Source organism: Vipera ursinii (genome assembly GCF_947247035.1).
Source record: "Vipera ursinii genome assembly, chromosome: 1".
Classification (NCBI taxonomy): domain Eukaryota; kingdom Metazoa; phylum Chordata; class Lepidosauria; order Squamata; family Viperidae; genus Vipera; species Vipera ursinii.
In genome coordinates this window covers 22,494,847-22,520,906 of record NC_139512.1, presented here as the reverse complement: position 1 = coordinate 22,520,906, position 26,060 = coordinate 22,494,847, and the positions used below count along the sequence as shown (strand labels likewise).

The 26,060-nt window shown below is 42.6% G+C and overlaps 1 protein-coding gene across 4 annotated transcripts in view; it reads left to right on the top strand.

The window, feature by feature from the left end:
* The window catches only part of NIN (ninein), a 119,208-nt gene that overhangs the window by 3,752 nt on the left and 89,396 nt on the right, over positions 1 to 26,060 (top strand). For all 4 annotated transcript variants that reach the window (XM_083349960.1, XM_083349962.1, XM_083349961.1 and 1 more), the window contains exon 3: positions 20,040 to 20,246. In XM_083349960.1, the coding sequence (XP_083206086.1) occupies positions 20,061 to 20,246 (186 nt within the window). In that variant the 5' untranslated portion in view covers positions 20,040 to 20,060. The remainder of the gene's footprint in view (positions 1 to 20,039; positions 20,247 to 26,060) is intronic.

The window sequence follows — 26,060 nt, the reverse complement described above, 5'->3', positions numbered from 1 at the left end:
TCTCTTTAATCCAGGCTGTTAGGATTGTGCAATACTTCAGATTAAAATACCCAAAAGTGCTTTGAAAGGTAAAGGATGCTAATATAAATCTGTCCTGCCATTCATTAAACTAAGTACATCTTTTTCTGAGATTAAGGGGACACATTTGCTTTAAGAAGTTGAGGACAAGTACAGTGGTTGTACAGCTTCCTCTGAAACATCTGTTGAACTTGAAGTACTACTTGGCCCATCTGGCTGTTGCAAATTACTAATATGTAGACATATCACTAGAAGGGTTAATAGAAACATGGGTGGCTCACCATAGACTAACTGTTCCTTATTCAGTGCCTTCCTCATGTATGACCGAAGTGGCAAGAGGTGATGGGACTTCAAATCCAAGCTATTGGGGTAGAGCAGGGGCCTCCAAATTTGGCAACTTTACAACTTGCGGACTTGAACTCTCAGAATTCCTCAGTCAGCAAGTGGCAACTTGGCAACCTTATGACTGTGAAATTGAAGTCCACAAATCACAAAATTGCCAAGTTTGGAGAGCCCTGAGGTAGAAGGACCAATCCACTGGGGGAGGCTGTCTGCACCAGAAGCATTCTTGTGGCTCTGCCCTCTTTCACAATCTAGTGTCTGAACTGCTGGAAGCAACTGTTACAAAGTTCTGCTGGTGAAAATCAGATACCTGATGGTTGGGAATTGCCTGACTTCCTGACAATTAATCACACCTGCAGCCAGCAACACAATAGCTGAGAGCAGTGGGAAACCACTGAATGATTTTCCTGTCTTGGAATTGCTAACTAGGGTTCATTTTCATCGGCACCCTGTAGAAATTGCTTCATGAGTTTTGGCAGAGCAAGCCCACTTTCATGGATGGACGATGGCAGGAGAGCTAGTTCAGCACCACAGTGATTCTATGGGTGAGATATCTGGGGTACCCTTTTTCCCCCAGGATCTAATGGGAGACTGGGAGCAGGAGGCCAAACCTTCCCAGCTTTAAAGGGCCAGCACCCTCTTTTCTATGTGCTTTGGAAAGGGCCTCAAGGGTTGAAGTGAGAGGAAGCTACTTTCAATACCTTCTGATTCTGATCTTCTCTCCAGGACGACAAAGCAGATAAAATGGAAAATTTAGTTTGTCTTAGCATGAGAGGGATGTTGAAAGAGGATATGAAAAATCACGCTGCTGAAATATCTTTATTGTAACACTGAATCTCTGAATTCAGGAGTTCTAGAGGTCCCGCAAAAGAGGGTGCTGCGGAGTGGATTTCATGCAAGCTATTGTCCTTTGCTTTATCCAAATCTGAAGTGAAGGGTTAAGCTTGGAGAAATCAGCTTAGTGCCCTTCCAGTTAATTTGCTAGCTTTTCACAGATAAGATTTTGATGTCTTTGAGGAAGAAGCATTTTCAAACCATGTTTGTGTTTGCACATATACACACTCCTGGTTGAGTGAATATATATGCAAAGTCCCAGTTTATATTTCTCCAGATAGGTGGCTTTTTAATTGAAGCTACGGGCTTACAATATTGTGGCAACCTAAAATGGCTGCCATGTTGGATTGTTTGTGAAGCAGATGTTTCAACAAACACTAATCCTCAGATCTAGCAACCAATTAGTTCCTTTGGATGGTGACATGGGCAGCATATAAATTTAATAAACAGAATGGTTCAGGTGGCAATTTGGGCTTCTTCAAATGTCATAAAAATGTACCTTGTTGAAAAGCTTTACGGAATGGGTTCATATGTGTAAAATAGAAATAAAATATATGTGCTGGCTAATTGAGATGGGTGGCTATAATAAATTGAAATGCACAGAATAATTGAGGTGGGGAGTTGAACATATTTTGTAAACAGAACTGATATTCCATACATCTGGAAAGTCTCCAAATAGGAACAAAAATATTTTGAAGGATAAAAATAGTGACGGAGCTTGGCAACATACCAGAAGCTGGTGCAAAATCTGTTGGGAGGATTTGCTTGTGTTGTTCTTGCACATCTGTCAGGAAAATATGCAACCATGGATGCCAGGAGCTTTCTGGGAAGTTGAAGATTCTAGGGTTGGGATGAAATTGCAAAGTGCTTGGATGATGAATGGGGCTTTGCCTTGCAGGTGGAATTTTAAGAGAACCCTTAAGATTCTTAGTTTTAATCCTAAAATAGGCTTAATTAGTATTTACACTGCTGTTTCCTACCTCAAAATGGCAGGAAACTGCTGCTGATTGTCACTAATCATAAATACAGGAAAATACAGGGAAAGGGTCTTGAGTTGTTTACTTACTTGGGTACTGGGAAACTGTTTAGTATGTGATTTATTTCCAAATAATGATGCCCAGATTTGGTGAAGATGTATTTTTTATCCCTTTTAAGAAGTTTGGGGATATTTTGATTCACATATATGTAGTTCCTCATCACTTCTGTTCAGGTCTGTTGCTGGGACAGCTGTCTGCTCCTGCGATGTTCCAGGTATTTAAAAGGCTTTCATGTTCCTTTGAACGGAAGCAGAATTCTCTGCATCTCTTCCTCCTGTTTGCAGACTTATAAGTAAATGTTGATTTAAAGTAAGCTAATTCTATTGTTGTTAGTTTCTGGAACTACAACTCAGTCACCTACCTCTTTGTGAGCTTTGGTTGGAACCTTCAAGTTTCCAGTGGATTTGATGTTTATACTTTAATAAGCATTTCTCATGGTCCTAACAGTTGCTACTTTGTTTTGTCTTCTCTTTCCTTGCTGAATTAAGACTGGAAAGAAATCTGGCTCATCTAGAACTGCCTTTCCTAATCCAGCATCCTTCAGATGAGTTGGTCAGCGTTTCCAGCCTTACCCAACCTTTTGCCTGTTGATGGAAATGTAGACCAACCATTTGAAGGACACTTAATTAAGGAAGACTATTCTGAGTGTGGGACGCGGTGGCTCAGTGGGTTAGGACGCTGAACTTGTCGATCGGAAGGTCGGCAGTTTGGCGGGTCGAATCCCGAGTGCCGCGTAGCAGAGTGAGCGCCTGTTACTCGTCCCAGCTTCTGCCAACCTAGCAGTTCGAAAGCACGTAAAAATGCAATTAGAAAAATAGGGACCACTACGGTGGGAAGGTAACAGCGTTCCGTGCGCCTTTGGCGTCTAGTCATGCCGGCCACATGACCACGGAGACATCCTCAGACAAGCGCTGGCTCTTCGGCTTTGAAACGGAGATGAGCACCGCCCCCTAGAGTCGGAACGACGACTAGCACGCATGTGCGTGCGGGGGAACCTTTACCTTTACCTTTACCTTATTCTGAGTGTATAATTTTTGTCTTCACTCTTAACTCAGGAATTTAATGGAGAAAGAAGAAAAAGTATTTTAAAATAATAGAGGAGTGATTTGATAGCTAAACGTGACTCCAGTTTTATATGTGTTTGCCTGAATGGGTGAGCTTGGCTAATGAATAAATGCTCAGATGCGTAAACTAGAGTGTATACACAGCACTTTCACCTCCTAGGTTGTTCTATAGTATCTGAGCCTAGTGTTTTACACTGTGACTAGTAGCAACCTCCAGGAGTTGTGGCAGTGAATTCCCCACCCCCCATCCCACCATTTCTCTGCTATCTAGAATCATTTTAAAGTTAGGACTTTGCAAATGCCAGAAATTGTTTCACTATATCTAAGCTTGATATAGTGCATGATTTTTGTCTGTTTTCCTTGAAAAAATCTGCAGGATCGCCCAGTAATCTAGTAGAGAGAGAAACAGATCAAGAGATTTGCTCAGTTTGCAAACATTGCAAGTCCCAACTCTGTGCCACTTTGAGTGATTTGAAACTGGTTAGCCAATGCCACTCCTATTGCTATATTTTGCAGAATGGCCTTTTAGAGTTGGGAAGACTTTATTTCTTTGTGAAGAAATGTATCACTTCTTATTTTCTCTTCAGGAAACCTGATGTCTTTTGCTAAAATCTACATGGAACATAAGTCAGGGAGCATATGACTTCTCTAGGCCAAGGGGCCAGGGGGCTGCACTTCAGTAAAGGCAAAACACACACATACACACACATGTTTGTGTATGTGCACGTGTGTGTGTGTGTGCATGTGTAAATATATACCAATACATAATTGAATACCTTGTGTCTTTCCTTCTTTTCACATTCTGTCATATTAGAAAGATTATATTTCCATTATAGGTCCCAAGGGCTTTGGAAGCAATATCTAAGTCTTCGAAAGACCATGTGTAATCCCAGTGCCTAATTTAAGGGTAAGAGGAGTTGCAGGACAGCTGATACCAGGAACTTGTTTGGCAAACTTATCTAGCTAAGCATTTTGTTCCAAGTTCTCCTATGTTTTGAGATGCTTGTAAGCTTTTGTTTTGCTTTGTTTGAATTTTGAGCTTGGGCATCCAAGTTATGCAAGGGTGGATGACTGAATGGAGGCTGTGAGACTTACTTTGGTGGCAATGATGGGTAAGGGGATCTGTTGACATAAACCAGAGGTCTCCAAATTTGGAACTTTAAGACTTGTGGAGGAATTCTGAGGGTACATGGTGGAAGTGCTGGCTTAGAAACCAGGAGACTATGACTTCTAGTTCTTCTTTAGGCATGAAAGCCTAAACTGGCTCTTGTATGTATCTTTGTATGTATCTTTGCATATAGCTCCCTCACAAACTTGGGTTGTTAATGTTGAGCTGGAAAAAACTGTTGAGACTACAAGGTGTGTAATGAACATCCTGAACCATAGAGAGGAGGGAGCAAAATCTATAACAGTGTTTCTCAAACTTGGCCACTTTAAGATGTACAGCTGGCTGGGGAATTCTGGGAGCTGAAGTCCACATATCTTAAAATTGCCAAGTTTGAAAAGTAGTCATCTATAATCCGAACTGTTTTTCTTCTTTTTAGGAGCATTGTTTTCCAAATGGACTCTTAAACTTTCTGGACTGGTAAATTTATTGTGAATTCTGAGTACCTGTTGTGAGTCTACTCATAGGGGCCATGACTAGTCACAAACCATGTCCATTATCACAAGGAATGTGTACTTATCTCTACATCCAGGTTCCTTTTTTTTCCTGGGCACATGGGCACACTTTCAAGCAAGTTGTAACAGTCCCCCCACCACCACCCCATTGAAATATCTTTGAGTTTCTTGTGCCCAGGAAGTTTCTTAGAGATAAGCTGAGAGAGGAAGGTGGCACCTTGCATCACACTATACCAGCTTCCCATTTATTACTTTTATGTAAAAAAACAACGTATACCTTCAAAAGGTTGTGTGAGATTAGGAACATGCCAGTGTCAAAAAAGGATGTGCAGCTTGCTGTAGTCTTCTGGCTTACAGGGCTAAAGAGTGGGATAAAGAGTTAGGAATAGAGCTTGTGTTCAAATTTTGACTGTGATGGTATGGCTGTAGGCATAAATAGCTTGACACATAAAATAGAAGTAAGAGTCCGCTTCATATCAGCTGTGAATCTCTGCTGAAAGTTAAGCTTCATGCAGGAAGTGCAGGTGTGTTATTATAAAAAAAATGAATGCCTAGTTTATTGTGTGCGGGAGGGAGTTGTGCTATGATCTGCGACTAGAACACTGAATAACTTGCCAATTCCCTGGACAACCTCTCCAAGGAAGAATAAGCAGTTGCTAGGAGACAGACCAATCTTTGCATGTCACCAGGACACTCACAGGGCTTTTAGGCTGTTGTTTAATGTGCACTGTAAACTTGAGGCAGGCTTTACAACTATCAGAATTTAGACTGCTTTCCTAATCTGGGAGTGTGATCTTGCCTCAGTCATTCCAAATTGTCCCTAGTAGTTACCCTTAAAACACTTTTCCTTTTTCCCCCATTGCTGCTTATTTATTGGGTATAAATGACCATTCTTCAATGCACTCAGGTGGCCTTGCATAAGATGATTTTTTTTTAATCCCATTTATATCCCACCCTTCTCCGAAGATTCAGGGTGGCTTACAATTTAAGCACAAACCAATGTGCTTAGCAATAGCCTTCATTCTATGTATATGCCTGCTTATTAGGGCTTGCGCCCCCCCCCCCCATGAGGCATTATTACAAAGTCAGCTTATTGCCCCCAACAATCTGGGTCCTCATTTTACCTACCTTGGAAGAATGGAAGGCTGAGTCAACCTTGAGCCTGGTGGGATGCGAACCTGCACTAATTGCAGGCAGCTGGTGTTACTTAAGGAGGCATTAGCCCACTGCTCCACCAAGGCTCCATCCCTCAATTTTATTCCATCCCTCAATTTTATTTACTAAAAAAAGAAAATCTCTAGCAGCATTTTGTGGATATTGCCCATATCTGCTCTGTTGGGTTCTGAAGTCCCTGGTCTCTGATGTAACATACAGAGCAATTTGTCTATATAAACTCTAAAAGAAATCCCTCAAGAAGTGCTGTTGGAATAGTTTATCAGAAATCTGAGCGATGGATGTGCATTACCAGAGTAGGATTTAAATCTTTATATAAAGCAAGGATAACTTTTATTGTCTGGAAAGGGAACAGATCTGATCAAACCTGAATCAGTTGCTTCCTCCCATCAGTTATCAGGCCTTACATAGTTTGGGGCCAGGTTATTTGAGGCACCGCCTCTCCCCTGTTACATCCACCCAGCCCACCAGGACAGGAAGGCAGGGCATGTTGCAGATTCCATTGATTAGGGATGGTCATCTGGCGGGTGACCATCAAAAGGACCTCCTTGGTGGTGTCTCCTTTATGGAACATCATTCCTCCTGAAGTACGTTTGGTGTCCACCCTGTTGCTTTTCTGGTTTTGTCAGCAGTCCTGGGGACCACAAATTGAGATGGATCAAGTGGCTGATTTGATTGTGTTGTTGATGCCATGGGAAGGTGTGTGTGGGAGGGGGGATGGGTTTTTATTATATGTCAGATTTTTAAATTTTGTAGGCTGCCCAGAATCATCTACGTGTGAATTGGGGGTTATCTAAATTTGTTTAATAAATAAATAAAATGATAAATGATAAAGTTCCTTGCTTACAGGATTGCGCTAAAAAGATTAAATACGAGTACACTTTCTGAATATAATTTCCCCATGACTAAGGTACCGTACTCATGAAACTCTGTAAGCTGGCTTTGCACATTGCACTTATTTATTAACAGAATAACAAAATAACAGAGTTGGAAGGGATCTTGAAGTTCTTCTATCTAGTCCAACCCCCTGCTCAGGCAGAAAACCCTACACCATTTCAGACAAATGGTTGTCCAATCTCTTCTTTAAAACTTCTAGTGTTGGAGCACCTACAGCTTCTGGAGGCAAGTCGTTCCACTAATTGTTCTAACTTTCTCCTTAGTTCTAAGTTGCTTCTCTTCTTGATTAGTTTCCATCCATTGCTTCTTATCCTGCCTTCAGATGCTTTGGAGAATAGTTTGACTTTCTCTTCTTTGTGGCAAAACCCTTAGATATTGGAATAGTGTTATCATGTCACCACCTAGTCCTTCTCTTCATTAAACTAGACCAGGGGTGTCAAACTGCCAGCCCACAGACCAGATGTGTCATGGCGAAACCGCACCCACCCCATTGCCAGCAAAGGAACTATCTCCCAAAGCATTTACCTTGACTTGGGTCTATTTGTTCCTGTAAATTTGTTTTTCTTTTTCCTGCTATGACAAAGCATTACTTCAAACACCTAGGGACTCCACGAGATGCAAGGGGATGGTTTCTCCCTGCTTACCTCAGCTAATGCTCTTTAGAGGAACTAAAGAGATCACTTGCTGGATGAATGGCTGAAGCTACTGTCTAAGGAAGGAGATTGTTTACACAGAGAAGTTCCCAAGTGCACTGTGTGTATGCTTGAAGAAACTAATAGGAGCATTCTACACCACTCTAGTAATGGGAATTCGAAGAGCATGTTATTACCGTATAGCCTTGTATACAAGTGGAATATTCATGTGTAGCAAAGAGGCTTGCATGTGGCCTCTTCCTGTGCATTGGTCCTGGGGTGCACCTTGATTTACTGAGGGGTTCTGGGAGATGAAGTGCCAAAAGAGAGGCCTGGGGTACTATTGGATGAAGACTCTAACTGGACGGTTGAAATCCCATATTAGGGATTACCTTGTGGCAACAAAGGTAGCAGAATGTCAGTATTTCTCCACCCTTATTGCATCCACTGATAGCCATCCAGCAACTCTGTTTTGGATAACCTGTATAGAGCACGGGTGTCGAACTTGTGACGTCACATGATGTGTCGTGATGTATCATGACTTTTTTCCTATTGCCAGCAATGGGGTGGGCGCGGTTTTGGCATGACGGATCCGGCCTGTGGGTTGGCAGTTTGAGACCCCTGCTATAGACTAGAGCATGGGTATAAAATGTATCGTGACTTTTTTTGCATTGCCAGAGCTGGGGTGGGAACGGCTCCCATATGATGCAACCGGCCCACAGGACGGCAATTTGAGACCCCTGGTATAGAATAAGGAGGGCTCCTTGGAACATCTATCAGGCCTCTGTATGGACTATTCAGGCTATCTGATGGGTAAAGTTGCTCAGATTCACTCTGACATGGACTCTTAACTGAGCAGAACAGGCTGAGGTGCCTGGGACATGGTCCGGAAGTGTAATTTGGGATACGTTTGAGCTGGTGACTCCCAAGAAAGGACAAATCCTGACATTTTGTAATTTTTTTTCTCTAATTGTTTTTCCTCAGTTGTAGCATCACCAGGAATAGCAATATCAATGAACTAGACTTTCTTCTTTTCAATTAATGTTATCCCAGGCATGTTATGAACAAAAGTTGTCTTCCGGGTGAGATTCAAGGTTTTGGTAATGGTTTTCAAGGCCCTACGTGGCATGGGTCCGGAGTACCTCGGGGATCACCTGCTGCCGGTGTCAACTTCCCTCCGCCCTGTGCGTTCCCACAGAGAGGGCCTCCTCAGGGTGCCACCGGTCAGAGAATGTCGGAGAATGTGCCCTGTTCACCGCCTTGAGTCCTTTGGGAGAAGGGCGGTATACAAATATAATAAACCTAAACCTAAACCTAAAAGGCCTGTCTATTTGGATCTTAAAGTTGCATAAGTTCTTTTTTTATTGAAAAGTTTTACAGTACATTTTATTTATAAGAAAACAAAACAAAACCCCTCCCAACCCCCTCCCCTCTTCCCAACCCTCCCCAACACCTCCCTCCCTCCCCCTCCCCCCTCCCCGACTTCCCAGAGCTAAATACAAGGTATAAAAGTAGAAACAATCATAATCTAACATATGCAAACAACAATAAACTATTAAATCTATCGCACTTTAACTCTTATAAAATGACTACAAGCAATATAAATATCATATCAATACTTATTCAAATGCTAAATGAAACTTTTTACTCCCATATTTATTCTGGATGTAATCAATCCATTTTTTCCACTCCACAATATATCTCTGTTGCGAATGGTCTTTCAAATACGCTGAGATCTTTGCCATTTCCGCCAGGTTGGAAACTTTTAAAGTCCATTCTTCTATAGTCGGCAGTTCTTCCTTCTTCCAATATTGCCCTACTAAAAGTCTTGCTGCCGTAATTAAATTCAACATCAACTTAGTGTCCACAACGGTAGTATCTGTGATAATACCCAATAAAAACATTTGCGGACAAAACTTTATCCTTTTCTTAAATATCTTCTGCATATTCCACCAAATTTTAATCCAAAATGCTTTAACCTTCTTACAGGTCCACCATATATGAAAATACATAAGTTGCATAAGTTCTTAACTTGCTCATTTTCTGAAACTTTCTCAATTTGATGGTCTCAGTAGTTTTTACTAATTCAGATCCAAACCTCTGGCAAAGTTTCCATTGAATAATTCTGGTAATTTGGTCCTTTCACTGCTTGTAGTCAGTTGGTGAAATTTTGCTGCAGTCATGGATCAAATGGTCAATTATTTTGATCCTTTTTACTACAAAGCCAACAAATTTGCTGTTGCTTGTTACATCTTTAATTTTTGCCTTCATGCAATTAATTAGCAAAGCTTGTTCTTAAGCCACTAAAAGAAAGCCTATCTTAATCAACTCCACATGGGTTTTTTGTAACATCTTTTCCTCCCATATCTTTCAGCTATTCACCATGTATTAGCTTGTTCTTCCAAATAATCAGTTTTAAATTGTTTCTTTTCTATATTCAACCTTCATCTTTGTTGTTTTCAAGAAAGCTGTCAGCAAGGATTCTGGGCTTTTCTTAAAAGCCATGCTTTTCTTTCTTCACAGTTTGTTTCAGCTGTAGAATCCTGTATTAAGTAATTCTGGATCTTTATGATTAGAGTAAGATAAGTAAGGTAAAGGTAAAGGTTCCCCCGCACATGCGTGCTAGTCGTTTCCGACTCTAGGGGCCGGTGCTCATCTCCGTTTCAAAGCTGAAGAGCCAGCGCTTGTCTGAGGATGTCTCCGTGGTCATGTGGCCGGCATGACTAGACGCCAAAGGCGCACAGAATGCTGTTACCTTCCCACCGTAGTGGTCCCTCTTTTTCTACTTGCATTTTTACGTGCTTTCGAACTGCTAGGTTGGCAGAAGCTGGGACAAGTAACAGGCGCTCACTCTGTTACGCGGCACTCGGGATTCGACCCGCCAAACTGCTGACCTTCTGATCGACAAGCTCAGCGTCCTAACCCACTGAGCCACCATGTCCCTTTAATTATACTGCCTACTCTGCCTTAATTAATGGGATCGTTTGTATATTTTGGGTGAATTTCTGTATCTGTAATTGATGCTAATGTTTTAACCAAGAGTAGTTAACATGAAATACTGTTTTCCAAGATTTCATCACTAACCAGTTTAGGATGGTAGAAGATAAAGATTCTCGTATATCTTTGTTTTATCTTTTGTGAAAGTCAAGTCATTTAATTTGTTTCAGCAAACACTGAGAATGATTAAACAGCAACTTTCCTTGTACTATCTCTTAAATAGGGGTGCACAGAATGCACTGATTTATTGTATCAAGTGTCTTGTTCCCTTTCTATTGTATCATACTTCATTACATAGACTTGGCCTTTATTTATTCTTCATTTCACAATATTGTGGTCTCTATAGCTTAGGTATTGGACTGTGTCAAATGCACTTGTGCAGTAGCAAATCAGAAGGCAATCACAAACTATTTCTGTTCTGTTGCTAAGATAATATCCTGGTTATGTCCTTGAAACCATCAGCAGCTGAGCTCAATTCAAAGGTGACTTGCCTGGAACTAAATAATAGCAAACAGATACTTTTAGGAAGTCTATTAGCAATTGTCAAGGCAGCCTACAGACCACTTCTTTGTTCCTAACACTAAAATATATTTGTTGTGAATATATGGAGCCCCACCACTCTTCTGTTTCTACCTCTGTCGAGTCTTACTATGTATTTATTGATATACGCTGCACAAGGCCATCTCCTATAAGCAATGCAGCTAATAGTCAAACTTCTTGGCTGTTACACCTAATACTCTTCTCCTCTTCCATGGATTTGTGAAAGCCAGCTTTCTCATAGACTACGTCTTCTTTATAAGTTGAGATTTTAACTTCCATTATTCCTAACATATATGGCCAATGGGGACAATGGAGGGCACTGAGATGGGCACAAGCACGAAACTGAAGATACCAGCCTGAAGATGACGAGTGGGACCTCGTCGAAACGTCGCCAAGACACCCTCAATCCTATACCGGAAAAGACCTGAATACGCCAAGACCTACATATATATACTCTCTCTCTCTCTCTCTCTCTCTCTCTCTCTCTGTGTGTGTGTGTGTGTGTGTATATATGTGTGTGTGTGTGTGTGTGTTTTCTGAGGTTTTCGCGGGTGTTTGTATGTGGATCTTTGGTCATTTGGGTTTTTTCCCGCGTAGAGTTGAAGGTGTGGGAGCAACGTTTCGACGGAATCCCATCCGTCATCATCAGGCTGGTGGCTTCAGCTTCCTTCTTCTGGCACCACCACAAACACGAAGCCGAACAAAAGCAGCACAACTCACCAGCTCAGGTCTAAGGCTGGCTGCTGAGACCAGCCCATCCACTCAAAACACACCCCCACCCAATCAGAACACACCCACCATTCAAAACACACTCCCACCCAATCAGAACACACTTAATCCCCCACCCAATCAGAGCACACCTCCACCCACAGAACACACCCCCTCTGGCAGGTTAAAAAAGAGGAACAAACAGCCACTACCACATGCTTCTCCCAGAAGAAGGAAGCTGAAGCCACCAGCCTGATGATGACGGATGGGATTCCTCAATTCTGCATTTGTGCAACCATTGCTGCTTGCATCTGTTTGGAATGGTGTGCCAGCCCATTTGATTGCATGCCTGGAGATCTGTAATTATGAAAGGGGAAAGTGCCCCATCTCCCCTTTCCATGCCTATCATAATAAAGCCGTCTAATTCCCTCTTTGTCTTTCCCAAGAATCTTTTTGTTTGCTTTTCCCAAAACAGAGGTATAAAATCTAGAGTCAGAGTGCCATTGGCTCTTCCTTACGATTCCCTGTCTGTAACACAGCCAAGCATGCATCTGTGTATTGGCACATGTTCACATACAGCCCTATCTAATCAGCTCTTTCTTAACCTTGGGCCATAGCAGCTGATTTCCAATAGATTAGAGTATCCTACCCAATTGTCCTTTCTGACCAGTAGTGGCCTTTCAACCTTTTTTCCATGGCTCTGTTTCTTAGTATTTAAATTTTTATTAGTTTATCAAAATTTAAAATACAAAGAGAAATAAACATAAAGTAAGGGAGAAAAAAAAGAAAAAGGAAAAAGTGCAGGGTAAAATGGAAAAAAGAAAGAAAAGCGTTGACTTCCGACTCTTTTTAACACAATAGAATAAAGTAATGAAGTTATAACCATTTCTGTAACAATAAACCTACAGAACCAACAAAACTCAAAGTCAAAGTTTTATCTCCTTAAAAGTTTTTGTCCTTAAAAATTCATGTTTTTAAATGTTTTTGTCTAGTAATAGCTCCTTTATTGTAGCAAGAATTTGACAGCTCAAAAGAGTGATCAGACTGTTCATATTTGACAGGAGTTCAGTTGTAGTATTAGGCCAGAACACCTTTATTACATGGTGTTAAAGTCTCCCCCAAGAATCCATATCCAAAATTCAGCAACAAACCCCTAATTGCAGTAATACTTTTTCCTTCTTTAAAAAAAAGTTTTAAAAGCGTGACATTTCTGAATGGCTTAATGCAGGGCTTTTCAACCAGTGGTACAGGTACCACCTGTGGTACATCAGCACCTGGAAGTTGGTACGCGCCCATCCTAGAAAAGTGGTAGCGAGGGAGGGGAATGAGCTGAACTGGTGGCAGCACCGCAAAAGCCTGAGCAAGAGACAGCGGGAGCTGCAGGGCTGTCAGGGCTCAGCAAAAGTGCTTCTTCAGTGCTTCTTCGGGGCTGTCAGGGCTCAGTGGAAGCACCAGGATCAGCACCAGGATCCAGCTGGAGCTCGCCGCTGATCCTGGTGCTTCTGAGCCCAGAAGAAGCGCCGATCAGCTGGAATGTTGCAGCATCTCCAGGGTCTTGTGATTTACATTCAGATGCTTGACAACTGATTCATATTTATGATGGTCACAGTGTCCCAGGGTCATGTGAAGTGACCCAAACCTGCTGCAATCACCCAGCAGACGGGGGAATAAAAATCAAACACCCCCCACCCCACCCCCGCTGCCAATCCTCAACAGAAATGCTCACAACAATGAAAACCTCAGACAGGAGGAAGAGCACGGGCGGGCAGGCAGGGGTCTTGCTCGGCTGTGGCTTGGGGGGCACTTTTTTCAGCGCCATTGTAACCTCAGTCACTAAGCAACCTGTTGTAAGTTGAGGACTACCTGTACTTCATCACTTTTTTCCTTTTTGGGGGGGGGTCATCAAGTTTTTGACACCTTGCTAGGCAACTGGTGGTACTCGGATGTTGCCCTATCCTAAAAGTGGTACGATGGGTGAAAAGGTTGAAAAGCCCTGGCTTAATGTCCCTAATTTATTTTTTAAAAATTGACTTCCGGGTGGCAAGGCTTCGTCGATGGCGGTCATTTTTGACCGTCAGCCCCGCTGTTCCATTTAAACCGTGAAAACAGCGATGATCAGCTGTTTCGCGGTTTGGGAATCCCCCCTTCAGAAGAAGAGGGGGGGTGAGTATTCAGGTAAGAGGTAGAGCTCCCCTAGATCCCCAGAACTTAATCTGGGGATTGAAGGTTGAGAGCTCCCTCGGAGCCTGAATTAACTCCAGACTCGGGACTCTTCTGTTTCAAGGCTTTGAAACAGAACAGGACGCTGCAACCATCCCTGCTTTCAACATTGTACTTTGGATTACTTGGACGCAGGCAGAGCTGAGTGGGAGAATACAGAAACAGCACGTATATGATCTTTAACTCCGGTTCAACTTAAAAGAAGGGTAGGAAGATGGCGACGGAATAACTTCTGAGAGAAAGCGTGAAGTACAAAAGAATAAGGAAAATAAAATAAAAGCAAGGGGGAAGACAGAAAGTTTTTTTTTAAAAAGTTGTAAAATACTTTGTTTAAAACATTTGAAGTTGGCTTAAAGGTGATTAAATAGTTTTTTGGATTAAAATTTGGTGGAATATGCAGAAGATATTTAAGATAAAGATAAGGTTTACCCTACAGTTATTCTTATTGGGTATTATTACTGATTGTACTATTATTTAATTTAATTTTAATTTTAATAATATTTCTATACCACCCTTCTCCCGAAGGACTCAGGGCGGTGAACAGGGCAAGAATAAAAATACAAAATTACAAAAGTTAAAACAAGATTAAATAAATGCCCATATTAAAATACATCTTAAAAACCCAGTAAAAACAATAACAACCCCCCCCCAATCCCCTCATCAGGCCAGGCCAGCTTGTTCAAAAAAGTATGTTTTTAGCTCGCGGCGAAAGGAGCGAAGGTCGGGCGCCGTCCGGAGCTCAACCGGTAGCTGATTCCATAGCTTCGGGGCGCCCACAGAGAAGGATCTCCCCCTGGGGGCCACCAGTCGGCATTCTCTGACCGGTGGCACCCTGAGGAGGCCCTCTCTGTGGGAACGCACAGGGCGGAGGGAAGTCGATGCCGGCAGCAGGTGCTCCCTAAGGTACTCCGGACCCCTGCCATGTAGGGCTTTGAACACCATTACTAGTACCTTGAATCTCACCCGGAAGGCAACTGGCAACCAATGCAGCTCACGGAGCAAAGGTGTAACGTGGGAGTATCGGGAGACTCCCAACACAACTCTCGCGGCTGCATTCTGTACCAGTTGGAGCTTCCGTGTGGTCCTCAAGGGCAGCCCCATGTAGAGAGCGTTGCAGTAGTCTAGTCGAGAGGTCACGAGCTCATGAGTGACCGTGCATAGATCATCCCGGCTTAGATAGGGCCGCAACTGGCGCACCAGGCGAACCTGGGCGAAAGCCCCCCTAGTCACAGCTCCTATGTGGTCTTCCAGGGTGAGCCGTGAATCTAGGAGGACTCCCAAGTTGCGAGCCCTATCTACGGGGGGTAATAGTTCACCCCCCATAGCAAGAGGTGGAATGTCCGAATAAACCCGGGATGAAGGTATGCAAAGCCACTCAGTCTTGTCGGGGTTGAGTTGAAGTCTGTTCCTCCCCATCCAGACCCGAACCGCCTCCAGGCAACGGGACATCACGTTGAGGGCATCACTGGGGTGGTTTGGGGTCGAAAAGAAAAGCAGGGTATCATCAGCATACTGATGATACCCAACTCCAAAACCACGAATGATCTCACCCAGCGGTTTCATATATATGTTGAACAGGAGAGGCGAGAGGACCGACCCCTGAGGAACTCCACAAACGAGAGACCTCGCGGTTGACCTCTGCCCTCCTGCCAACACCGACTGCGAACGTCCCTGGAGATAGGAGGAGAACCACTGTAAGACTGTGCCTCCCACTCCCAATCCCCTGAGACGCCGCAGCAAGATACCATGGTCGATGGTATCGAAAGCCGCTGAGAGGTCTAATACAGACATGTCAAACACAAGGCCCGGGGGCCGGATCCGGCCCGCGAAGTGGTTTCATGCGGCCCGCGAAGCCATCCTGGAAACAGTGAGGGAACAGCCCCCACTGCCTTGGCCCTGGCCCAGAGACCCTCCTCCTGCCAGAGACCCTCAGATCTGTCCCACTCCCGCCCAGGCCCCCATAGGCACCCTTGATGCGAACGATGTAGAGCTGGCCACGCCCACCCAGTAGGCCATATACACTCTAGCCACGCCCACCCAGTAGGCCACGCCCACCCTGGCCATACCCACCCGGCCCCCTGAGGGCAACCGCAATGCTGATGCGGCCCTCAGTGAAATTGAGTTTGACACCCCTGGTCTAATACGACCAGAACAGAGGAATGCCCCCAGTCCCGAGCCCTCCAGAGATCATTTACCAGCGCGACCAATGCTGTCTCCGTGCTGTGCCCGGGCCTGAAACCCGATTGGTACGGGTCTAGATAATCCGCTTCATCCAGGACCAGAGGGAGCTGATGTGCCACCACACTCTCAACAACCTTCGCAAGAAAGCGAAGGTTGGAGACAGGACGAAAGTTGTTCAATACAGCTGGGTCCAAGGCTGGGTCCAAGGCAGGCTTCTTGAGGAGAGGCCTTACCACCGCCTCTGTGATGTTGAATTTAATAACGGCAGCAAGACTTTTGGTTTTGCAATATTGCAAGAAGGAGGAACTGCCTACTATAGAAGAGTGGACTTTAAAAGTTTCAAACTTGGCAGAAATGGCAAAAATTTCAGCATACCTGAAAGAACAATCGCAACAGAAATATATTTCGGAATGGAGAAGATGGATTGAATATATTCAGAATAAATATGGGACTAAAAAATTTCACCTAGCATATGAATGAATATTAGAATTATAAGATGTACTATTATTTACCTATGTATAAGGGGAGTTAAAGTGTGATAGGATTTAAAGTGTATTCACAGTTGGTTAGCATATTTTAGTTTAAGCTTGTTAGAGGCAATACCCTGCTTTCAGCTCTGGGAAGTCGGGGGGGGGGGAGGGGGGGAGGGGGGAGGGATGGAGTATACTTAAAATGTACTGTAAAACTTTTCAATAAAAATAAATAAATAAATAAATGGTCTAACCTCTCTAAATTTCACTCATTTATGTTCAGTGCAAAGATAAACGCGAGGAAAAGGATTGTCTTCTGCAGCTCTCATTCCTGTCCTAGATTAGAACCTAGAACCTAGAATAATAGAGTAGGAAGGAACCTTTGAGATCTTCTAGTCCAGCCCCCTGTTCAAGCCGCAGACTATACTTTTTCAGACAAATGGTTGTCCAATCTCTTTTTGAAAGCCTCCAATGACTTTCTGAAGGTAAACTATTCCAGGAAGTTTCTCCTTAGTTCTAGGTTGCTTCTCTCCTTGATTAGTTTCCGTCCGTTGCTTCTTGTCCTGCCTTCAGCTGCTTTGGAGAATAGCTTGACTCCCTCTTCTTTGTGGCAGCCCTTGACATACTGGAACACTGCTATCATGTCAGCAATCCTTCTCTTCATTAAACTAGACATACGCAATTCCAGCAACCGTTCCCTATATGTTTTAGCCTCCAGTCCCCTGATCATTGTTGGTGTTCTCTGCACTCTTTCCAGAATCTTAATGTCTTTATGGTATTGTGGTGACAAGAACTGGATGCAATATTCCAAGTGTGATCCTCCCAGCCCAGTATTGTGAGATTGACCATTCACTGCTTCCAGAGAACTCTAAATTATGGCAGAGGCTGCTATAAAGAATGCAATTTGTTTTAAAAAGGAGAATCAGGGGAGATAAGAGATTTCCTATCATTCTTAAACTTGCTTTTGCTCCAAAGTATATGTGGGAGGTGTTTGGGGGGTGAATTATGGAGCCATTTCACATTTTGCTGTTGGCGGTTAAGATAAGGTTTGTAGGAGATGAACTGAATTATAAAACTGACCTCTGAAGAGGTTGGCTTCTCTGCAATTTAGATAAGATTGGCAGTGGAGAAAGGCACAACCAGCTGAAAGGCAATTAACTGCAGAATGTTTTTCAACAGTAATGATCTTGATTAGGTGTTTGCTTTTGCTGTCTGGCTGGAAATGTCTAAAAATACTTGGCATGCAGTAAATGGGAAGGGATAATTCAAACATTGCCAATAAATGTGAGAAAGAGACCATGAAACAAATGAGGAATTATTAAGAAATTGACCTGGCTCACAATTGCTAAGCTGTGTTTTATTCTCAAAACTATCCATGTTGGATACAGCCCAGATATTATTGTGCTGATGACTAAAGAATATATACAATATGATCAGGATCTACCTTAGTGTTTTTGTGATGATACAAGTCTCTGCAAATTGTTTGGTCAAGGATACCCATCCTGAAGTCATTACGATTTATCATGTTTTAGCTATTCCTGTTTCTGAAATTAAAGGCGTTCCATGTAATGTTTTGCATAGAGATTGACTTGTCCAGTGCAGAGTGCAAAAAGTTATTGTTAATTTTGTGTGTGTGTGTGTGTGTGTGTGTGTATTTCACAGAAGAAAATTAATGTCTCTGTATTATTGGTGACTTTATTAAAACTTGTAATAGCACTGATGCTATGTAATATTATAAGTTACAGCTATATTTTTGTTAGTTTGAATATAAAGTAATTAATATAACTTGTCATGCAACTTTTAGTTTAAAGCTCTTTATTTTATGATTTTATAGTTGTTAACATAATTATGTAATTACATCAGTTCTTTTATTCTATGTTTGTACTGTGCTTTATATAAAACTGCTCCTACTGCCGCTGCCAGGGGTGATAGGGCAAAAGAGCTTAACTTTTATTACTATCTTTGAGATATGCTCAGTGAATATAAACCATCTTGAAAGTGGATTTACAAATGAGAGGACATGGATAAAGATGCTACACTGGACATAAATAAATCAGCTGATATTTTAAAAATGAAAAGCAATATATAAATAGTAAACCAAGAGAGTAACTTAGATAATTTTCCTTATCATATTTATAAAAGTGGTGAATCTTGTGAGATTCTTCAAAACTTTAACAAATTATTTTTTAAAATTTTATTACAAGGGTATTTTAAGTGTTCATATGTATGGGGGAGGAGGCATCTTATACGTTTGGTTGTGAATACATCTCACAGGTGTGGAGAAGAGCATATGAACATGTGTTCACTGTGGGGCAGTGAATTTAGTTAATCTGAAAGTCTGGATTACTCAGGTAGGTGTTAGATCACTTGCAGGGTGATCATCCAATAAAGGGGTTTTGTCCAGGATGGATGTAGGTCACCAAATGGTTTTAGCTGTGACCCATTGGCTGAGCCATAGAGCATTTCATAGCAGTTTATCACTGGGTGCTAGTTTGGTCTTATTTTGCGCTTTATATCTGTGAGCAGGTATTGTTAAAAATATTTGATTCATATCTTTTATCAATATAGCTTTTAAGTTAGGGGTCTTTGGGTTTATATATCACATGAAGACATGGTGTCTTTATTCATGGACTACTGCATAAATTAATCTTGGCAGGATTTCTCAAGCAGGATAAGTCATGGTTATATATAATACTGGCATTTTCTTGGATTTTAAGTTTTAAATAAGTGTGCACATTTTCAGCCATCATTTAGATAGAATATATAAAATTTACTGCCTGCAATGAAGTCATAGGATATACTACTGTGATAAGTCTATTAAGACCTTAAATTACCACAAAAATGAGGAATAGCATAAAGTTGTAGTTTTCCCACAACAATTTATAAATTGTTAAAATATGTGATTTAACCCATAGTTTGGAAAGCATAGCTCTAGCTAAGCCAGAGTTGGGAGAGACAGCCAAACCAAGATCTGTTATCACCACTTAAAGCTAATTTTGCAAGCATTAGCTTGATCAGCTTGTGACTTAATATAATATCTAAAGTCACATTTGCCTGTGGAAAAATCCATTGCCTAGGAGAACATGCTGGGTTTCTCAAAGAAAATGGAGATGAGAATTGCATAAAATACAATTTAATTGTGGTTGGAAGTGCAAGTCCTGATTAGTATTATGTCTAAACGTATTCTGTGAGGTTCTTCGGTTGTAGTCAAGAACTGCAGCTGCTTGTTCTCTAGGATTCACACAGGAACGTTGCTATTTCTCTTTGTGACTTTCTTCTCTTTTCTTCCCCCCCCCCCTGTAACAGTGAAGCTTGGTGGGCTATGGGATGGATGAAGCTGAGCAGGACCAGTACGAAGCCCATCTGAAAGAGCTCTTTGACAGCTTCGATGTCACTGGCACTGGCTCTCTGGGGGAGGACGAACTGACCGAACTTTGCCACGTGTTGCATCTTGAAGAAGTAGCTCCAGGAGCATTGCAGGAGACCCTCCTGCAGGACGGTCTCTCTAGGCGGGTAAGAGCCTACACTCTGGATGGGCACAGCTGTGTCTCCCAACCTTGGAAAATCTGGACTGGTGGATCAGTGCAGGGGGTTCTTGGATCCAGAGGGAAAGTGGAGATTGGAACGGAAGGAAAGAACAAAGTAGAAATAATACAAGGAAAGGTTCAGAGATAAAAAGATAACATGCCACATCAAATCATAACATCACCATACAGGTACTATTGTGACTGAGTTCAAAAATGATAGTACCGTAATACATAATGGCTTACAAACCACACTGGACTGTAGGTTAATGGATTCACATAGCACACAAAATTAAAACCCAAAAAATATCATTACAGGTAGTCCTTTTTTTACAGCCACAATTGGGACTGGAATTTCTGTCATAAGTTGTTGCAGTTGTAAGTCAAGCCAAACCCAATTTTGCAACAATGTTTGCAGTGGTCATTAAGCAAATCCAGCTTCCCCAATGGACATTTTTTGCCAGAAAGCAGCAAAAAAAAAAGCTTACAAATTGCAGGATGCCACATGATGCCGCAACTGGTCATAAATGTGAACCCATTGCCAAGCACCCAGATTTTGATTATATGACCACTGAGGTGGTGCAACCATAAAAACAGGTCATAAGTCACTTTTTCTAAGGCTGTTGTGACTTTGAATCATTGTTAAACAGTTGTTAAGTTCAGACTACCTGTGTGGTCTAGTCAGAGTGCTGCACATAAAACAGGTGGAGTTTGATTGCATCATCATGATCGCCAACTTGACTTTTTTGATCTTATCCCATGGACATCCCTGACTGTAATGTAATATGCAAATGATGCTAATGTGCTTTGCTGGTTTCTATTGGGGATGAATAGTCAGCCCATTACACTGGAGGTCTTCTAGTCCAGTGGTCCCCTACCTTTGTGGGTTGGCAGCCCAGCTGGGGGGGAGGGGAGAGAGGAACTGGGCCATGTGAGTGGCAGGCTGGTGCACACGTGCGCAACTCAACTTGCCTGAGTGGCTGGCCAGCAAGCATATGCGCAAGTGCCTGCCAGCCTGCCACTTACACAAGTTGAGCTATGCACACATGCACTCCAGCCAGCCAGCTTGCTCATACAGCCCAATTCCGAATAGGCCAATTCTGGTAGTGGGCCATGGCCCAGGGGTTAGGGATCCCTGTCCAAGTCCAACTCCCTGCTCAAGCAAGAAATCCTATATCATTTCAGACAAGTGGCTGTCCAGTCTCTCCTTAAAGATCTCCAATGATGAAGCACTCAGAACGTCTGAAGTCAAGCTGTTCTACTAGTTAATTGTTCTCACTGTTAGGAAGTTTCTCTGTTAGGAAGTTTCATGCTGCCCATGAAATGGCTTAGGCAATTACTGCCTTTTCTACTCTTTTGAAACCATCTGACTTCATTTGTGAATGCAATCATACTGAAGCACATCCCACAAAATAGATCTTCCTCTCCCAACCTGGCATCCTCCCTGGACTACAGTTCCCTTGCACCCAGCAAGTATAATCATACTGGCTGGGAATTCTGTGAGTTGCTCTGCAACTCATGGGGATTGTTCCAAGTTGGGGGAAGGCTGAGATAATAGATTTCTTATCTCCCTGAGTGAATTCTTTCTCTCTCTCTTGTGTTTTTACCTCTACAATTTCTCATTTTCTTTCCCTATCTCTCGTAATAGGCATTTAGAAAAAAGGCAACTCCTTCCACTTAATGTACAATTTTATGGCCATTGCGTTATGGGTCCTTAATTTATTACATGATTGGCCCTTTGTGCGAATGCACCTGCACCTTTGTATTCTTAAAACAATCTCCCTTAGGAAGACAAAGCCCACACTTACTCCACTCAAAAGCCCTTTCCCTGTCTTTTCCTTTGGAATTAATCTCACTCTCACTTTGGTCCGTGATGTTAAGAAGTGAATCCCTGGGAACGGCAGGGAAGAAGCAAGAAAGGAGCTTTCTGGCTCAAAATGGGCAAATCCTCTCTTTCCGAAGGGAGGGGGGAGGATTAGAGCACTCCAGCCTCCCTGAGGGAAGAGTCTGTATCTTGAAGGGCACCCGGGAGTTTGCATTGCGCGGAAAAGGAGGGGATTGGATGATGAGCAGCTTGTAGTGCCTCCATTGTGTTAATAAGGACATTGGCTCTGAGTAACCCTCCTTCTCAAATGGGATCTCCAAGATTTCCTTTTGCTGCCTGGCACCCAACAAATTCATCCCTCAGAAGTTCACTGAGGCACTAGCTAGCTTAGGGGAAACAGACCGAACTCTCTGTGTATACGACACCCTGCTAATGCTATCACCTGTTTAATTTTCTGAGTTTCTTTGGCTTTACCATCCTGAATGCCCTCTAACGAAAAAGATGAATCTAAGCTAGGTACATAATAAAACGCCTCTCTTTCGACTTATGGGGCCACGAGGCTCATCCAGGTAATGCAGAGGGGAACTCACATGAGTGGATGGGAGAATTTTCTGTGTGTTTTGTTTCTCCCTCTTACACTATTGTCCTAAACCAGGTAGTGTAGCAACAGGTACAGGCTCTAAATCTGCCAGCTTCACAACCAGAGATGATTGGTTCATCTTGTGTGCCTTTGTATTTGGAGAAACACCCGGGTGAAAACTTTTTCTACCCTTGGGTGAAGTTTTGAAGAAGCTGATACCCTGCCACATCCTGGTTTCCCCCTAAAACCACTCGCAATGCAAAACTAGAGTCAAAGCTTTGGTCTTCCTCCACCCAAGGGATGATGTGGGTGAGATGCATAGGTTTCCAGGGCTGTATTTTTTGCACCTGTGCTCTGATTGAGACTTGTGGTATCATCTAATAACTCCTTCCAAAGACATTACCTTCTCCTATGCCAGCAGCATAGATATTTTAAGTGATTGTATTGATTTAGATTTAAAGAAAAGTTTTTCTGAGGTCTAGTCTACTTGTCTTGAATTGATTTTTAGTCATGTGTGGATTACCTTCTACATTTCTTTTCCACGCTGCCATTCAATTGAACACTTCACATGGTTGATGCTCCCTCTGAATGGTAGGTTTTGACTCCTGTCAGTTATCTGATTTAGCCTCTCCTAATCATTCTTCCTTTGACCAGTCAGGTTTCTCAAGTAAAAATCTCATACCCTAGAGAAGAGCAGAACTGTCTGGCTGGAGAACAGAATGCATCCATTGCATCTAGTGGAGCCTATATGCTCTAGAACAGGGGTGTCAAACTCAATTTCATTGAGGGCCGCATCAGCATTGCAGTTGCCCTCAGGGGGCCGGGTGGGTATGGCCAGGGTGGGCGTGGCCTACTGGGTGGGCGTGGCTAGAGTGCATATGGCCTAATGGGTGGGCGTGGCCAGCTCTACATCGTTTGCATCAAGGGTGCCTATGGGGGCCTGGGCAGGAGTGGGACAGATCTGAGGGTCTCTAGCAGGAGGAGGGTCTCTGGGCCAGGGCCAAGGCAGTGGGGGCCGTTCCCTCACTGTTTCCAGGATGGCTTCACGGGCCACATGAAACCACTTCGCGGGCCAGATCCAGCCCCCGGGCCTTGTGTTTGACATGTCTGCTCTAGAAGGTTCTCCTGCTTGAGCAGGGGGCTGGACTAGAAGACCTCTAAGGTCCCTTCCAGCTGTATTCTATTCTATTCTATTCTATTCTATTCTATTCTATTCTATTCTATTCTATTCTATTCTATTCTATTCTATTCTATTCTATTCTATTCACCTAGATGGGTTCCATATAAATAAGGATACTCAGTACTGTCTTGTCTGTCTAAATGCAGCTCTACACAAACAGCTATTGGGTTCAACAACAATGTAGATGCTGCAGTAGCTTACTGTAATTTAGTTTCAGAAGTTACTTTAATTACTTTCTATAATTTAGTTCCTCCAAATATGGTGGGTTTAGTACTCTGGAATTTTGTCATGCCTGCTGGGACTCCTGTACATTTCACTCCCAACTTACCTAGGAAATGGAAAGATTTTATTTATTTATTTGATTTTGATACTGCCAGCTCCAGAAGGATAGGTTTACAGCTCCAAGTTAGGTTTCATAAAAACACTGCTTGTAAGGTTTTTTTTAACCTTTTCCTACTTTATAAGCTCAACATCACCTTGTGTAAATTTTGGTTCATACATTTTTAAAACTGAGGCTCTCAAATTAGAAGCTGGGCTTTTTTTTTTAGGCTCCAGAAAACCCAGAGGGACTGACATCACAAACACTTTGAAGGGAACATTAAAAATGTAATATCTTAAGTTTCTTTGGTCTGTCTTTGCTTTCTACGCTACTGTGCTTGAAATTTTAATCTGCTGTGGTCTGGAACTGGCAATGTTTTTGCACTGAACAGGCAAGCCTACTCAGCGATCATGCCTGAAGTGATGTCTTTTGGCTAAGTTAGACTAGCAAAATTTTAGTCTTAAGACAGTGTTTCCCAACCTTGCTTGGCAACTTTAAGGTGGGTGGACTTCAACTCCCAGAATTCCCCAGCCAGCCGTGTCTTAAGAGAACTGCAAGGCACCATACTGGGAAAAACCTGAAGTATATTTATTGGTTTCACTTGAACTCTATATTGGGATAGAATGTGGCCACTTGTTAATGCTTTTGTTTAGAACATTTGTTCAGCAGTCCTCAACTTACAACAGTTTGTTTAGTGACCATTCAAAGTTACAGCGTCACTGAATAAAATGGGACTTATGACCGTTTTTCACAGTTATGACCTTCGCAGCATCCCCATAATCGTGATAAAAATTCAGGCACTTGGCAACTGGTTCATACTTATGACCATTGCTGTGTCCCAAGGTCATGTGGTCACCTTTTGCAACCTTCTGACAAAGTCATTGGGGAAGCCAGGTTCACTTGTTACTAACTTACCAACTGCAGTGATTCACTTAACAACTGTGGCAAGAAAAGTGATAAAATGGGACAAAACTCACTTATACGTCTCCCTTAACAACAGAAATTGTGGTCGTATGTTGAGGACTACCTGTACTCCCTTTCTGATCTTGTTTTCTTCTGTGGCCTCTTTTGTCAAATCCCATGACCAGATTCACACATGGGACACGCATGGGAGAGTAACCGATGCATTTTCTGGAGCCAACCAGACAGTTTTTGCACTATAATACGCTTTGCTTTTCCATGGCCCCTTTGGCACATGCTGAAATATCCTATGGCATTGGTTGAAAAGCAGTCCTTTAGAGCATAGAGGCCCTTTCCAGGCTAATACTAAATCCCATTTATAATCCTAGTTCTTTTTTCCCCAATAGTGAGCTGTATAATGTTTCCCCTAAACTGATTTTTAAGTCCTGGTGAAATGCCTTGAGGCACAAAGGTGTTAAGATATTTTCAACTGAATATGTAGAGTGAGATGTATTATTCTGAAAAAACAATGGTGCAAGGTCTACATTTGATATATTCTACAACAGGTTCAGAGCATAGTTTTTAAAATAGCACTGTTCCTGTGGGTAATTGATGGCAAAAATGGCCTGGCTTTTACATGTCTTGTGATCCGTCCGTGTGGGCCAGGCTGCATTCCAGGAACAGAAGGATATTTCAGAAAAGAATTGATACAAAAATCCAGTGTTAAAAATAGCAATGAATCCAATTTCTAGAGTCTTGATTAGGAGCAACAAAGCCTATGCCGGGCAACTTTGATCCATTTTCCACTCAGCTCGCCCTGTCAAATTGTGATGTTGTTTCCCTCTCCACACCCCACCCCTTCTGAACTTGGTTTAAATTCACTCCTCTTAATCTTCCCTTTGAGCTTCAGTCACGGTAAAATTGTTTCATGTGATCCAAACCCTGGCCATCTGTTCTGCTTGCAGCTGCAATTTCAAGGAAGGAATTTCAAACCCAACA